This window comes from Monodon monoceros, unplaced genomic scaffold (assembly GCF_005190385.1).
Source record: "Monodon monoceros isolate NGI ecotype Baffin Bay Population unplaced genomic scaffold, NGI_Narwhal_1 Super_Scaffold_21, whole genome shotgun sequence".
NCBI lineage: Eukaryota > Metazoa > Chordata > Mammalia > Artiodactyla > Monodontidae > Monodon > Monodon monoceros.
In genome coordinates, this window is record NW_021703778.1 from 2,501,553 (window position 1) to 2,517,365 (window position 15,813).

Here is a 15,813-nt window from a genome sequence, read left to right on the forward strand (position 1 = left end):
GAGTGACAGGCCCTGTGAGTGGGCCAGAGCCTGCAAGAGACAGTTCCTTTCCCCAGAGTCACTAAGTCAGTGATTAGTCATTCTCACTGCTGAGAGATTTTCTGTATTAAAAACATGTTTAAATTAATCACGTTATATCCGTACCGTGGAACACTACCATTAAAATATCAAAATTCATGTTAAGAATCTTATGTGACGACAGAAAAACGTCAGCTGAAGAAAATCTGGGGATAAAGCAACATAAAAAACAGCGATCCTATTGGGGAAAAATGTATACCTGAAAAATACTTTGTATTACAGGAAAGCTACACGCCAGAACTGTAGTAGCGTTCTCGATAAATCACAGTAGTATCAGTGGCTTTTATTTGTACTTCTCAGTATTTTTCAGGTTTTCGACAACAGGCATGTATTATTTTTATGACTCCGCAAAACCAGGACACGTGGCTCACTATAATGTGTTTAAATCGGAAGGTCCAGGTCCTGCAGGGCAAGGAGCCCCCCTGTTTTCTGCAGTGTTTCCAGGGAGGGATGGTGGTCCACTCCGGGAGACGGGAGGAGGAGGAAGACAACGCACAGAGTGAGTCACTTTTGCTGCTGGAATTCGACTCCGTTCTCCTCTCTGGGAAGGTATCTTTATAGGCGTGGGCTTTAGAGTAACTCTCTCTTCACGTAGCTGCGGCCTGACCAGCGAAGGCCTCCTGATGTCTGCCGTATAAATCAGCTTCCTGGGTGCCTCCCTCCCCCTTCCTTCCATGGAGTTGCCTTCAGAAAGCAGCTTTGCATAAAGGAGGCCGCAAGATGACTCGACCTTAAACTGGATCCTGGAGGGGGAAAAAAAAAAAACAGTGATCTTCTCTTCTAACTTATGAGATTTTTGTTGACCAGCATCCAAAAAACAAAAAAGAAATCATAGTTTCAGAGCCTCTTAAAAAAAATATGCCTGTTATGACTTACCCAGATCTTTATAAATAAATTATGTAAAACTGGTTTTTCTGCATCGTGCACTCCGGGCAGCCCGCTTCTAACTGTAACTCAACAAAATGGGCTTCCTGGGACTCAGTAAGACCGCAGCCTGGCCTTGCCTCCACCTGCCCCTCCAGACACAGAAAGGAGGCGGGGCGTGGGCTGCCCCGCAGGCTCCCCTTCCCTCCAGGCCCCCTCCCCGCGCCGCCACGTCCTGACTGTGCCACTGGTGCCCCCTGCAGGCGAGTGGAGGCTGTACTGTGTGCGCGGAGAAGTGCCCGTGGAAGGGAACTTGCTGGAGGTGGCCTGTCACTGCAGCAGCCTGAGGTCCAGGACGTCCATGGTCGTCCTCAACGTCCACAAAGCCCTCATCTACCTATGGCACGGATGCAAAGCCCAGGCCCACACGAAGGAGGTCGGAAGGACCGCGGCCAATAAAATCAAGGAACAGTGAGTGCTGTGTGTGTGAGCACCTCTCCCAGGGGCTTCCGGGTGCAGGCTAAGGATCCTGAGGTCCCCGTGGACGCCCCGTGTGCCCAGAGGGACTCAACGTGGGAAGCTGAGCCCCACGTGGTCAGGGGCCCTGAAGGTCCAAGTTCATGTGACACGTGTCCAGCCCAAACCTCTCCCCCGTGAGGGCCTCCCCGCTTCCTGAGGACTTACCTGCCTCCGTAAACGGCACAGGACCCCCGGCAGCTTCTCTGAAGGTGTGATTTGGCTTTTGAATTGGCAACCTGGAGTCCTTGGCTATTTAAAGAGAGCAAATTTCAAATATTTAGGGGAGCAGAGTTGGTTGTATCAGAGCAGTGGAAGGTTTAAGGGCATTTAGCCAAAGACAGTTGGGAGATCACCCACTGTGTCAGACTGAGGAATGCCCCCTCCTTCGGGGACAAGTGTGTTTCCCAGCATCCGAGGCAGCTGCCCGAGTGCTGGGGTCCCTTCCTTTCCCAGACAGGCACCCACAGGTGCCCACGACCCAGAGACAGCACACCGTGACAGCGCTAGGTGAGGACCCACCCTGGGGAGGGGAAGGTGGGGAGAGCCCAGAAGAAGCTGTGCCGCCCACCACCTGCCCAGGTGCCTCTGTGCATCCCGGGCAGCACGGGCATCTCGGGCAGCCAAAGAGCCCAGTGCCCCCTCGAGCTGAGACCTGGGAGGACCTTGGTGACACCTGTACAGTGGAAAGGAAGAGTCTCCCGGGGCCACATCCCACCAGGTGCCATCTGGTAGAATTCATTCTCTGGGCACCAAAGCGGTGCGGTCAGGGTCTGCTCTTCCCCCTGACGGCACACACGTGACCCAGCGCACGTGGAGAGCGGGCGGGGGGGTGGGGGGGTACCTTTCAGTTGGTGGACAGCTGTGAAGCGAGATGCTTCCTCTCCCGTCATCATTCTGAGGGCCAGCAAGCTAGATGATAGACAGGGTTCAGCCACGTCTCACGTGGCACTGAGGCCCATCAGGTTCGCCCCTGGACCCCTGAGAAAAAACAAAATGAATAACAAACACTTAGGAGCCGCCGCCTGAAGTCACGCACAGATCTAGGGACCAGGGCCGTGCGAGGCGACACACCCAACCCCGGGCCGAGGAACGGGAAGTATGTACGTGCCATCTAAAAACACTGATTGTTTTCATCACGGCTTCTCTGTAATCCGACGTTCCTCTCTAAGGGCCAAGCCAACGCCTCCCTGCTGCACACACTCAGATACTACAGAGCGTGTTTTTATTCATTACAAGAATTGTTCTAGTTAGAAAGTAGGAGCGAGCTGGTGAACCGATCTGCAGATTTAGTAGGGATCTAATTTTGTGCCGCCCTCACTTCTGGGCCTGATACAAACTCTCGGACGCTCTCCGTGCAGATGTCCCCTGGAGGCCGGGTTGCACAGTAGCAGCAAAGTGACAATTCACGAGTGTGACGAAGGATCGGAGCCCCTGGGATTCTGGGACGCTCTGGGGAGGAGAGACCGGAAGGCCTACGACTGCATGCTCCAAGGTAACCCCCGGCCCCGGAGCCCCAGCTCACTCAGTGCGCGTTTACGCACACGTGCTCTGTACAGCACACCGGGAGCTACACCCAGGCCGACTCCTCTGGGGCCGACAAGGAGGCTAAATAATGCGTATGACTGATCGTGATGCCAAGGAAAAGCTGTGTGTGTCAGAAAATAGGTACAGGTGACAGAGGTGGAGAGTTAAAAAAGAAAGATTTCTTCCTCCAGGAAAAAAATCACACAGGGCTCCATGGAAGACAGCACTTACCGGAGCCTTGGAGGTGTAGGTGTGGCTTGGAGAGAAGTGAAGGAGGGGGGAGAATTCCAGGAAGCGAGCTGAGCACAGCGTGAACCTCTGGAACAAGACGCTTTCGGTGTAGCCGGCATCCAGGGTGCAGGGAAATAGTGGGGTTTGAGTGAGAGAGTGGGTCGGTCTTGTCTTTAAATACACAAGATACAGATCGACGTACGTGCAGAATAACGTCAGAAAAAGGCTAACAATTAATAAGCCATTAAGGCAAGCCAGGCCCTGTCTAAACACCTGCTGGATGTTCACTCACTCAGTGCTCACAACCCAACAAGCTGCCCTGGTCACCGATGGGGAAACTGAGGCCTGGGGTGGTTAACCAGCTTGCCCGGGTTGGATAACAGTGGGATGTCCTCATGACCGCACCACCATACTGCCTCTCAGCTTTTACAAACTTTTACATAGGTTTTTAAAGTACAGTTGACCCTTGAACAACATGGGGGTTAAGGGCCAACCCCGCACGCACACATGCGCACACACACACACAGTCGAAAATCCACATGTAACTTGTAACTCCCACCAAACTTCTCTACTCACAGCCCACTGCTGACCGAGAACCTTACCGAGAACATAAAGAGTTAACACACAGTTTGTAGGTTATATGTATTAAATACTGTAATTCTTACCATAAAGTACGCTGGAGAAAAGAAGATGTTATTAAGACAACCATAAGGAAGAGAAATTACATTTACCGTATCGTATCTATCGATACCGTAAATTTACATCATCTGTTTACGAAATGAATCATTTGTCAGTACCTACATCAGTATTCTCTTAGATGATACAAAACACTACAGATGTTATACGTATTACTAACACTAGACATCAAAAGTGAAAAGATATACACATGTTCCCGTATCTCTTCCCTCTATGTATATGTATAACTGATTCACTTTGTTATAAAGCAGAAACTAACACACCATTGTAAAGCAATTATACTCCAATAAAGATGTTAAACAAAAAAAAAGATAACGTGAAAAAGAAATTCCTATATACAGGTGTAACGAAGAAGCAGCAATGTGATTACTTTACCGTCAGCCAGTGTCCCTGATACAACTGCTTCACAGCAGCCCAGCCTATACACTAATGAACAGTTATAAAATTTTTATGGCATACGGTGTTACAGTCCTCTTCATAATAAAGTACTGGAAACATTGTTACGTTTTTATAAAAATCACTTACCCGTGATGATAGGCTGATACACAGCTTCCCCAATTAGAGAGAGGCATACTGTACGGTAATGTAATTCTCTGAAAGCGAAGCTATAAAACAGTAAGAAAACTAACACATTTTATTTCAACTATCACCTCATGCCTATGTAAGGACAGGCTAGTATCTACATATATTTGATGCATTCATGACATACCTAAATTTTCTTACTTTTTTCAATATTTCTAGGCTATTCGGTTTGTCCGCAGGTTTTTTTCAGTGTCACAAATCTGCAAAAAATTTTTCCAATATATTTGTTGAAAAATCTCCATGTATTGAGTGGACCTGTGTGTGCAGTTCAAACCTGTGTTGTTCAGGGGTTAACTGTACTGCATACTGATGATGGGAAATGTCTGAAAGTACAAAGAAATTAAGAAAGAAAATAAGATCCTTATAATGACGTCTTTCAAAGATGTGAACCAGAATTAACATTTCCTTATGCAATAAATACTTATTTTTTTAAATAAAATTTGGATAGCATTCTTTATCCACACTGTTTTGCAACCTGCTTTTTCCCCTTAATTTATTGTGAACAATTTCCCAAATCCTATTTTAATATTTAGACTTTTAATGGCTGCAGGGTATTTCATGAGTATATCTGCGACTCTCTACTTAGCCTGTGTCCTATAGTTGGAGAGCTGAGTTCTTTCCAGTTTTCCTCTAACGATAATAAAGTTGCAAATAATTTTCAAAAGAATCAACTGCATTCATTTCTAGTTAAGGTAAATTCCTAGACATGATCTCCTTTGCTGAAGTTAGTATAAAAGCCTTACAGTTACAGATCAGCAAGTGTCCCCAGAACACTGGCACCAAATTCCACTCTCACCAGCAGTTTACAGACGTGTACGTTTCACAGCACAATCATACACTCGGTTTATTACTTTTTCCTGTTTGCCAACACTGATGGTAGAAATTACTATCTAAACACTGTTATAATTTAATGTTTTAAATTAGAATGTTAAATGCTTTCTATATGTATTTTTTAGCCATCTGTACTTCCGTTTAGGTGAATGTTTTCTTTGTGCCTTCACACTTTTTAGATATTTATTGTTTCATTATTATCTTCCTTTACAGACTACTAAGGATATTAACAGGTTTCCATATTTCCCATCTTGTCACTTGCCTTTTAGTTTTCTTTGGTTGGGGGTGCTTTTTGTATAATGTAATTTTTCATCTTTATGTTGTTAATGCATAAATCTCTTCTCCTTGAATTATACTTCTTTCGTAATTATGATTAAAAAGGCCTTCCCCACCTCCAAGTTCAGATAAACCTCGCCTCTTTTTGCACTTTACAATGCTTTGATCATTTCACGTCTCACAAACATTAATTCTCCAATCCACCTGGATTTACTTCGGTGCATATTTTGTCTCTAGCGTTTGTTCTCTTTTCTTTCAAAGATCCTGGAAACTTTAACTTCACAGCCCGCCTGTTCATCCTCAGTAGCTCCTCCGGCGACTTCTCAGCCACCGAGTTCCTGTATCCAGCCCGCGACCCCTCCGTGGTCAATTCTATGCCCTTCCTGCAGGAAGACCTGTACAGCGCCCCGCAACCAGGTATGGCCCACAGAAGCGGGTAGTCGTGCTGAGCCAGCAGAAGGCACGCCTTCCAAAAGGCTTTTTACTTTTGCATCTAGTAAGCAGTTTCTAATTTGCCAAGTACACTTAATATTATCTCACTTAATCTTTATATTATCTCATTTAATCCTCACACCTCCCCCCCCCCACCAAAGGAAGTTGACATCAGTCACATATTATAGTGTAAAAAGCTGACCCTCAGTTACTCAACTCACCCAAATTCGTCAGTTAAGAGTAGGCTGAGTGCAACTGTGTCAGGCATGAGTCTCTGCTGTTCTCTCAGCCTTCCCTCCAGCTTCATAGTCTCCATGTGGCTGCCCCTGCTCCAGCCATCATGTTTCTGTTCAAAACAGAAGGAAGAGTAGGGAAAAGGGCAATAATGATGGCCATGTCTCTCTCTTACCAGATAAAGCAAAAGCTTTCCCAGAAGCCCCCAGCAGACTTCCGTTTACATCCCCCTGGCCAGAGCTCTGTCCGATGGCCACCCCCCAGCTGCAAGGGAACCTTGCAAGAGTCCAAGGAGCAGGGGGTTGGGAGTATCTGTGGAGTGAGCCAAAGAGCAGTGTCTGCCATGCTGCACAGCAGGGCCAAGGCCCGTGTCTTCTGATTCCAAGGTCAGGGCTGTACCCGCTTGACTGCCACCTCAAGGCAGAGGCTGTGCGCTCTTGTCGTGGGACAGTCACAGCCACCAGAGACCAGGCAGTAGAGACAGTTGAGGCTGAGGTCGGCCGCCCCGGCCTCACGGCATCTCTGCTCTCATATTACAAGAGCCTGGAGCGGCACCAGGAACTTCCCGGACCCTGGCAGCCCCGATCACCACCTTAAAACCTCGACGGTGCACGCGGTCACAGGGTCATCCTGGGGAACTATCAATCAGCCGGTGTCTTAAAAAGGGGCTGCTACCCACCTCTCCGTCCTGCGGCTCAGGTGGGGCAGCCTCCGCTGGGCTTTTCAGGCATGTGATTATCACAGAATTCTGAGATGCAGGCTAGGAAAGGACTCAGGCGAGCTGGGCTGGCGGGTGTGAGAGCCCTTGACCACGTGGAAGAGTCAGGCTGACAGTCTGCTGAAGGGAAAAAGGGGGCAACACTCGATTTCCAAAGCCCATTCCTCCCTGAAAGAACCATGGACTTAGATCGCCTGCAAAGCAGTCCTACGTGGGGCATGACCACTGATGACCCAAGGGCCAGCGTGATGTACTCCCCAACGTTCAGTACGCATTTTGGGGATCAGCGGCGCTGACAACCCCTTGGGGGGGGTCACGTGTGTCATCTGTCCCACTCTTCTCAACCGGCCAGGACCCAGAGGGCGGCTGCAGGAGGGGCAAAGGGGGAAGGAATGGGGGGAGAGGGAGGAAAGAGCCCACCTCATCAACGCCATCTCTCTGCCTCGAGGCATCTCCTGCTTCACCGTTCAAAGGGCCAAGACATCAGGGGCACCCTCCCTGTGGCCCCGAGTTTACCTGCCAAGCGGATTCTCGCACTGACCGAGGCGGCAGGGAGGGAGGCGTCGGTTCGGTGTGGGGCAGAGCCCCTGACTAGACGTCTGCTCTGCTCCGCCCTCGCAGCACTTTTCCTTGTTGACAATCACCACGAGGTGTACCTCTGGCAGGGCTGGTGGCCCGTGGAGAACAAGATCACCGGCTCCGCCCGCATCCGCTGGGCCTCGGACCGGAAGAGCGCCATGGAGACGGTGCTGCAGTACTGCCGAGGTGAGGCCGCGGCGGCGGGGGGGGCCCGGATACACGCTTCCCTTTCCACGGGTGCCAGCAGCCTGGATCAAGCCGGCAGACAGCCCTGAAACCGACTGCTTTCCCTTGAACTCTTTTGAGGCTTATTACTTGTGAGATTAGTACATTCTCAGCTGCCAGCATGAATGAGATTTCATTTTTCTCTCTTTCTTAAATTGAAGTAGAGTTGATGTAGAATATTATATGTTACAGGTATACAATGTAGTGGTTCACAATTTTTAAAGGCTGTACTCCATTTATAGTTATTATAGAATATTGGCCTATACTCCCCGTGTTGTACAGTATACCCTGGTGGCAGCTTTTATACCTAATAGTTTGTACCTTTTAACCCACTCCCCCTATCTGGCCCCTCCCCCCTTCAACAAACTAGTGAATATCATTTTTCTCTTTTATATTATGAGGCCGAATAACCTGTCACCCTCGAGGTTAACGGCCGAGTTGTGGGATGCCTGGCCTGGTTAAAACCCTTCTGCACTCAGGGTCAATCATGCTGTGGGACACCAGGCCCCATCCACGCACTGTCCACACACAGTGTCGCCCCCGTCGGAGAGTAGAGAGCGCCCCCAAGCGGGCTGGAGGGCCAATGGCAACCTTTCTGTCATCTGTTACTCTGTTTAGTGTTTTCCGTAAAAAGGAAGAGCTGTAGTCAATTCATGGCTCTTCTACTATACCATCCACCTGAAACGTCTGGTCTTTTATATAAAACGAAGATGCCAGTGATTAATTTCTTACCTGAATTTTTAAGATTTCATTGATTAGTATTACTGAATATATACAGCTGATTTTCTCTTGGAAAGCTCTTTCGTAAAAAATAACTTAATAAACTTCCCACCAAATGTTTAAGCTAAAGTAGCTTGTAAAATGCTGCCATTAGCTGGTAATTCACACTGAACTCAAGGCTGGGTTAGGCAATCAGAGGAATACTTCACAGGTGAGTCCAGGAGGGACGGTCGCACCCAGACGCCACAGAGAGAGGCTTGCTTTTCTCCCATCCAGGGACCCAGATGTGTTCTGTTGGGTTCAGCAAGTTCAAAGTCAGGTCGATCCCATGCGATTTCATGCACAGTCACATGCATGAAATTAACATTTTTTGTAAACATCGTGGCGGGGAGGGGCTACAAACGCATAACTTCCATTTTAACCCTTAAGTCAAGAGATGCAAACAGGGAAAAAATTACAGGGGAAAAGCCAGGGCCATCGGGGCCACGCTGGGTCTGTGACATCTGCCTTCTGTGTGACCGCAGGAAAAAACCTCAAGAAGCCGCCCCCCAAGTCTTACCTCATCCACGCCGGTCTGGAGCCCCTGACCTTCACCAACATGTTTCCCAGCTGGGAGCACAGAGAAGACATTGCAGAAATCACAGAAATGGTGAGTACACCCCTTCCCCGCCCAGGGGGCCCCCTGCCTTCCGGACTGTGGGAGGACCTCACCTGGGAGAAGCAGCCAATTGCATTTCACGTGGGAACACGTCTCCTTGGTCACAGCACGTTCACCAGTCTCCGCAGAGTCAGCTCAGGAAGAGGAAGGGCCTAAGGAGAAGTCAGTGGACATATTTTGGTAATCTACACACGGCTTACGTTCAAACACTTAAACGCAAAGGTGAATTTAATTAATTTGGAGCGGCCGTCTCTTCCTCCTGTTATAGCTAAAGATCCGCTGCTTCTCCAAGTCCATATGAGGCACCGCAAAAGCGCCCCGGGTCTCAGACCCTAACCTTGGGTCAGAGGAGACGCGAAATAAGCCCGTGGGGAAGTCCCTGCTCGGCTGAGTCAGGGAGTGGAGGTGTTGTGAGCCCGTCCTGAGGGGTATATGGCTCATTATGAGCCAGAGCGTTACCCTTTCCAACTGCACCGAAAAGAGGAAGCTTACTGCCGCCATGTAGAATTTCTCAGTGTATGAGCTTTAAACGCTGCTTGCAGTAGCAATCCAAGGGCATTTTTGGTGTCGCGGGAGACAGGTTTGTTCCGTTCAGACTTTCTCACTGTGTAGGAGGAGGGCCACTTCCCTGGCAGAGATGACGTGGAGGGGTATTTGATAGGAGGTCTGGATAAGTTTAAACAGCAAAAAGTGTGCCGCTTCTCGACCACGGAGAGGGCCTGCTTCATCTCTGCTGGTGGCCCTAAGCTCGCTCCCTGGAGCCCAGTGGACTTTGACCTTCACAGACGGGGGCTCAGGCCGCCCGGGAGCCGACAGGCATGGCAAGGTGGCTCTATCCATGATGAACGTGTGACCCAGGACACCTCAGAGCTCTATGGGTTACGAGCCCCATTGCTGCGGTCCAAGTTCAATTACATGAATCACTGCCGTTGTCCCGTGTGCCCTGCAGACCCCCGGGGGCTGGCCGGGGGGCTCTGGGGAGGCCTGTACAGCCTGCGGGCCATCGGCCAGTCTGCCGTCGGGCAAGTCGTGATGAGAAGTCACTAAGGGCCGCTCTGTGCCAGGCACTGCTCCGAACACCACACTTAGCTTCGCCTTTAATTTTCACAAGGGTCCACTAAGATCCAGCTGCTTCTTATCCCATTTCACCGGCGAACTAGCCGAGGCATGGACACGCGGAGAAGCTCGCCCCGATCTCTGACGCGTTCCCTCCGCCACTCGCCCCCGATCCCTGGTCTGCGTGCAGCTGAATTCACGTCATTCCCCACACACACCTCCACCCAAAGGAGGTGGCCCACTGGGGGGGGTCCCAGGTTTAACAGAGGAAGAGCGTTCACCCGGAATAACCTGTTCAGATGAAATGCACACAGTGGTTTAAAAACAAAAAAGACCTCAATTCAGCCCCAGCAAATTCTAGATGCATTTTCTTACCTCCTTTTTCTGTTGATTAAGAGATGGGGTCTGAGGGGGTGGAGGGGGGTGATTCCTTTTAAGGTTAACTGTTTTTAAATATTTGTAAACACGTTCCATTCTTTGCATGCTTCCAGCGTTTCAACTTCACATTTAATCATCTTCTGGCTAATTCACTCGTGTGGTAGTCCCTAAACATTTTCCTGATGTCTCTGAAATGCCGTGCAGGGTGAGATGGCATCTCAGAGCCTCATCTCCCTGAGCGGGGTCTCCAGGCTGCGGTGCAGGTGGGCCAGGGGGGGGGCATATTTTCAGGCACAGGATGAAACGTGTTCAGATGTGGGACACGGAGGTCCCCCCTCTCTGCCCCCTCCTCTTCTCCAGGACACGGAAGTTTCAAATCAGATCACCCTGGTGGAGGATGTCTTAGCCAAGCTGTGCAAAACCATTTATCCACTGGCCGACCTCCTAGCCAGGCCCCTGCCCGAGGGAGTTGACCCTCTGAAGCTGGAGATTTATCTCACCGACGAGGACTTCGAGGTAAGCGCATCTTCAGGTGGGACAGCATTTGAACACAGCATGCGTGGCTTGTCGGAGGGTCCTTTCACTCAGGGCGTTTCTTTCCCTCCTTCCAGTTTGCACTAGACATGACCCGAGACGAATACAATGCACTGCCTGCCTGGAAGCAGGTGAACCTGAAGAAAGCAAAAGGTCTGTTCTGAGTCATGAGATGCTGGAGGAAACCTCTGTTGTCACTTTCAATACTGTTGGACCAGGAAAATGGATGTGTTTTGTTTTTGGAAGCGGGGTATGGCTAGTCCTTTAAAAAATATTTTTACATCTGCGTTTTCGAGACCTGAAGCAATCAGCTCTCCTGCTTGTTTGGGAGTTGTGCATTTTGTAAATGTTCCAGAAAACTCTCTGGAAACACACCTTCCACGATTGAGCAGACGATGTTTATAAGGCATCCGCAGCCCCACGCGCGCTCACGCAGGGGGTCCTTAGCGAAGGCCACGGCACTGCCCTCCTGGTCCTGCTAAGCGCTGCCTGTTATTATTATTACTTTTTAAGCGGCTCCCTTTATAAATTGTTATTTTGATAGTTTGTGGATTCTAAATATATATATATTTATATAAACACCGTATAAATCAAATATGTATTTAACAAAGCAATACGTATTCATTCACTTTTAAGGGTTTTTCTCGTGTCAAAATAGTATTAAAAGGTAGTTGCTTCTGTTGAATTAGTTCTGCCACCAACGCGTACCTTCACCCACGTTCAGAGGCGCCTCCTTCAGCGTTAAGTTGGACTCGTTCTGAGTGCTGCTTCCGGTGCTAAGATGAACAAAGAATTTATACTTCCAGGCACAGGCTCTTAAGAATCTGTGCAAATCCACCTTTCTACCTTAATATCGCCCCCGAATGTATAGTGCCTTGTATTATGTACAGTTTATATACAGAAGAGTTTGCTCTGCATTTTTTGACGATGGTTTGGAACATCATCTACAATTTTACGCTGAAATGGTAGAAATTTTAAAAAGAATCTCAATTTCTAATACCTGTTGTAAAAATTAAATGTGTCATTCGGCGATGGAAGACTCCAAAATAAAAGCTTCAGAATAAACACGACTATGAATTGATTAGTTCACACTGAGTTCCTTTCTGAAAAATATTTTTTTGTAAATGTTAACCTAGTACCAATATTCCACGATTCAGTATTAACTGCCGAAACTCTTAATTTAGCTCAGGGCAAGATGTAATACGAGGCTATAAGGCTAAATAGACAGACATTCGGCCCGTAAAGTAAGCTGTAAGTCCTACACCGAAGAACATTATTTTTGCAAGTCATCATTCAACAGAAGCCCTTTACCCTCAACTGTAGCTGCATCTCAAATTCAAGAGCTCAGTGCCTTTTTTAAAACATTGCAGACACAAGGCATTTAGAAAGCGTTAAAAACTCCTCACCAGGGCTTCCTTGGTGGCGCAGTGGTTGAGCGTGCCGATGCAGGGGACACGGGTTCGTGCCCCGGTCCGGGAAGATCCCACGTGCCGCGGAGCGGCTGGGCCCGTGAGCCATGGCCGCCGAGCCTGCGCGTCCGGAGCCTGTGCTCCGCAACGGGAGAGGCCGCAGCAGTGAGGGGCCCGCGTACCGCCAAAAAAAAAAAAAAAAAAAAAAAACTCCTCACCAGCTCTTATGTTCTTAAACTCCTAGGTCCAAGGGAAAAAAATTTGAAAAAGAAACTAACACAACATTGTAAAGCAACTACACCCCAATAAAAAGAAAAAGAATATATATAACCGACTCACTTTGCTGTACACCTGAAACTAGGACAACACTGTAAATCAACTGTACTTCAGTCAGTCAGTCAAACCCCAAATCCCTGGTTTTGAACAAAGACCACAGAGCCCGCTGTGAGTTACCACCACCCGCCTTGGTCTTAGTTCACACATCGATCACAGAATTTCCTTAAACTCCGTCGCTGACTCGTGAGCACCAACCCCCGCCATGCCCCAGGACTGTGCCGGGTCAGGGGTCTCTACCTGCTCTGGCCCTACCACTTGATGACTGTGTGACATTGGGCAGGCATGGAACTGTCCCATCTCGATCTCTTTTTAAGGAAAAGAAATCAATCCTATAACTGCCCACCTCCCAGGATTGATTCTTGGCGAGGAGGGCTAGGTCCCCACTGCTACCAATGTTACCGTCATGGCAGTGGACTTAGGAAAGCAAGAGAGTTGACGTTAAGGAACACAGTCACGCACCTAGAAATGACAGGTTCGACCCAAGCAAGTGGAACCTTCCAAAGAAAACATGTAGAAGGAAAAGTAGAGAGAGGGGTTCAGACTGTGTGTCCCATGGGTAGTAGGCAAAGAGGAGCAGAGGGGGGCGCACAGAGCCAGGAGGACAACCAGTGAGTGTCAGAGAGGCAGGGCTGCCTGCGTCGTGACCGTCCAAGGAAATCACCTGGATCCTTAGATGCACAGAAAGTAACCAGGGCTGTGATAAGAACTTCCAGAGGACAGCCTGCTGTAGGTGTGATGAATAACACAGAGTCATCGGCAATACCCATTACCCCAAACTGTCCCAAATGCTTTAAAACCGCGTACATCCACTGGTACCAAACACTGTCCCCCAGCGCTGTGCTCTGTCTGCCTCTCGCCTCTTCTCTGTAAACAGGGAACCCTGTCTTGCATTTCATAATTACTTCTCGCCTCTTTTCTTGAGCTGTTCCCAACTCTCTCTCTGGCCTGCAGGACTAGATCCTCTCGTATGTGGCTTTGTGATCCTTTTCCCTTCGTAGCAGGACATGACCTTTGCATCCTGGGAAAGGACCCCACCTGAACATATGACATGCTAAATCTCAACAACTCAACCACCTGGGCTGCACCCCTTCTCCGGTGCCACTCCAAGGCAAACCATCTGGGTAATTTTTTTTTTTTTTTTTTGCGGTACGCGGGCCTCTCACTGTTGTGGCCTCCCCGCTCCCTCTCCAGAGCCTCAGGACACACGTGACATCTTGTCTCCACCCAGATATCCGTTCCCCTCTTTAAAAGTCCTTGAGTTCAAAAGCAGCAAATGAAGAAAACACCAACTGTTTTTAATAAAAATTCCCGCAGAAATACAAGCAGGTTCCAAAGGGCAGGAGCCATTGCCCCAATGTGTCCTTCTCGGGCTGTGCCCGGGTCAGGGTCAAAGACTGCTCAGGAGCCCGCTTCATTCTCTCCTTATTTTAAAACTTCAGCCCCACTTGTGGCAGAGCTCCCATTCTGGTAAAAGGAGATGCACTCCAGAAACAGCTTGAGAATCCGTTTTGGCCCTTCACTTTTGTTTTTCTTGCCTTCTGATTATAAAAGTAACACTGTCTGGGCTTCCCTGGTGGCGCAGTGGTTGAGAGTCCGCCTGCCAATGCAGGGGACACGGGTTCGTGCCCCAGTCCGGGAAGATCCCACATGCCGTGGAGCGGCTGGGCCTGTGAGTCATGGCCACTGAGCCTGCGCGTCCGGAGCCTGTGCTCTGCAACAGGAGGGGCTGCAACAGTGAGATGCCCGCGTACCCCAAAAAAAAAAAAAAAAAAAAAAAAAAAGTAACACTGTCTACACAGAGACTTGTAGTACACAAATGTTCACGGCAGCATCACTGATAATAACCCAAACCTGTGAACAGCCCACCTGTCCATTGGCTGAGAAACAGATAAACAAAACGTGGTACATCCACACAATGAAATACTATCCAACAGCAAAGTGAACAAAGCACTGGTCCACACGGCGACATGCATGGACCTCAGAAACATCATCATTCAAGGACTGGGAGTTGGGGATTAGCAGACGCAAACTATTATATATAGGATGGGTAAACAACAAGGTCCAACTGTAGAGCACAGGGAACTATGTTCAGTATCCTGAGATAAACCATCATGGAAAAGAAAATGAAAAAATATATGTATGACTGAATCATTTTGCTGTACAGCGTAAATTAACAAAACAGACAACTCACAGAATACGAGAAAATATTTGCAAATGAAGCGACCAACAGGGGATTAATCTCCAAGATACACAGATAGCTCATACAGCTCTATGTCAAAAAAATAAACAACCAAGTCAGAAAATGAGCAGGAGATCTAAATAGACATTTCTCCAAAGAAGACATACAGATGGCCAAAAAGCATATGAAAAGATTCTCAACATCGCTAATTATCAGAGAAATGCAAATCAAAACTACACTGAAGTATCACCTCAGACTGGGCAGAATGGCCATCATCAAAAAGTCTACAAACAAATGCTGGAGAGGGTGTGGAGAAAAGGGAACCCTCTTGCACTGCTGGTGGGAATGTAAACTGATAAAGTCACTATGGAGAACAGTACGGAGGTTCCTTAAAAAACTAAAAATAGAACTACCATATGATCCCACAATCCCACTCCTGGGCAGGTATCTGGAGAAAATCATAATTTGAAAAGATGCCTGCACTCCTACGTTCATAGCAGTACTATTTACAATAGCCAAGACATGGAAGCACCCTAAATGTCCATCGACAGAGGAATGGATGAAGAAGATGTGGCACATATATACAATGGAATATTACTCAGCCATAAAAAAGAACAAAATAATGCCATTTGCAGCAACCTGGATGGACCTAGAGATTATCATACTAAATGAAGTAAGTCATAGAAAGACAAATATATGATACACTCATATGTGGAATCTAATTTTTTTAAAAAACTGATACAAATGAACTTAT

At 48.2% G+C, this 15,813-nt stretch overlaps 1 protein-coding gene and 2 long non-coding RNA genes across 24 annotated transcripts in view; 1 reads left to right on the plus strand and 2 right to left on the minus strand.

Moving 5' to 3' along the window:
* Nucleotides 1–12,208, plus strand: part of SVIL (supervillin) — a 244,879-nt gene extending 232,671 nt beyond the window's left edge. For all 16 annotated transcript variants that reach the window (XM_029236869.1, XM_029236871.1, XM_029236875.1 and 13 more), the window contains 8 exons: nt 472–577; nt 1,206–1,413; nt 2,820–2,953; nt 5,863–6,018; nt 7,607–7,750; nt 9,034–9,158; nt 10,962–11,117; nt 11,213–12,208. In XM_029236869.1, the coding sequence (XP_029092702.1) occupies nt 472–577; nt 1,206–1,413; nt 2,820–2,953; nt 5,863–6,018; nt 7,607–7,750; nt 9,034–9,158; nt 10,962–11,117; nt 11,213–11,299 (1,116 nt within the window). In that variant the 3' untranslated portion in view covers nt 11,300–12,208. The remainder of the gene's footprint in view (nt 1–471; nt 578–1,205; nt 1,414–2,819; nt 2,954–5,862; nt 6,019–7,606; nt 7,751–9,033; nt 9,159–10,961; nt 11,118–11,212) is intronic.
* Nucleotides 377–7,379, minus strand: LOC114903707. Of its 6 annotated transcripts, none has more exons than XR_003795786.1 (9): nt 6,947–7,379; nt 6,255–6,379; nt 4,769–4,817; nt 4,622–4,694; nt 4,438–4,505; nt 3,217–3,316; nt 2,303–2,439; nt 1,627–1,710; nt 377–821 (listed from the first exon to the last, which is right to left on the minus strand). It is a non-coding gene; the product is annotated as an uncharacterized LOC114903707 (long non-coding RNA). The 6 variants fall into 6 exon arrangements; XR_003795787.1 differs by having other exon boundaries at nt 4,438–4,517; XR_003795784.1 differs by having other exon boundaries at nt 3,217–3,303; nt 4,622–4,817.
* The window catches only part of LOC114903708, a 106,743-nt gene continuing 98,786 nt past the window's right edge, over nt 7,857–15,813 (minus strand). For both annotated transcript variants that reach the window (XR_003795789.1, XR_003795788.1), the window contains 3 exons: nt 9,221–9,319; nt 9,069–9,118; nt 7,857–8,800 (listed from right to left, as the gene is read on the minus strand). This is a non-coding gene — a long non-coding RNA (uncharacterized LOC114903708). The remainder of the gene's footprint in view (nt 8,801–9,068; nt 9,119–9,220; nt 9,320–15,813) is intronic.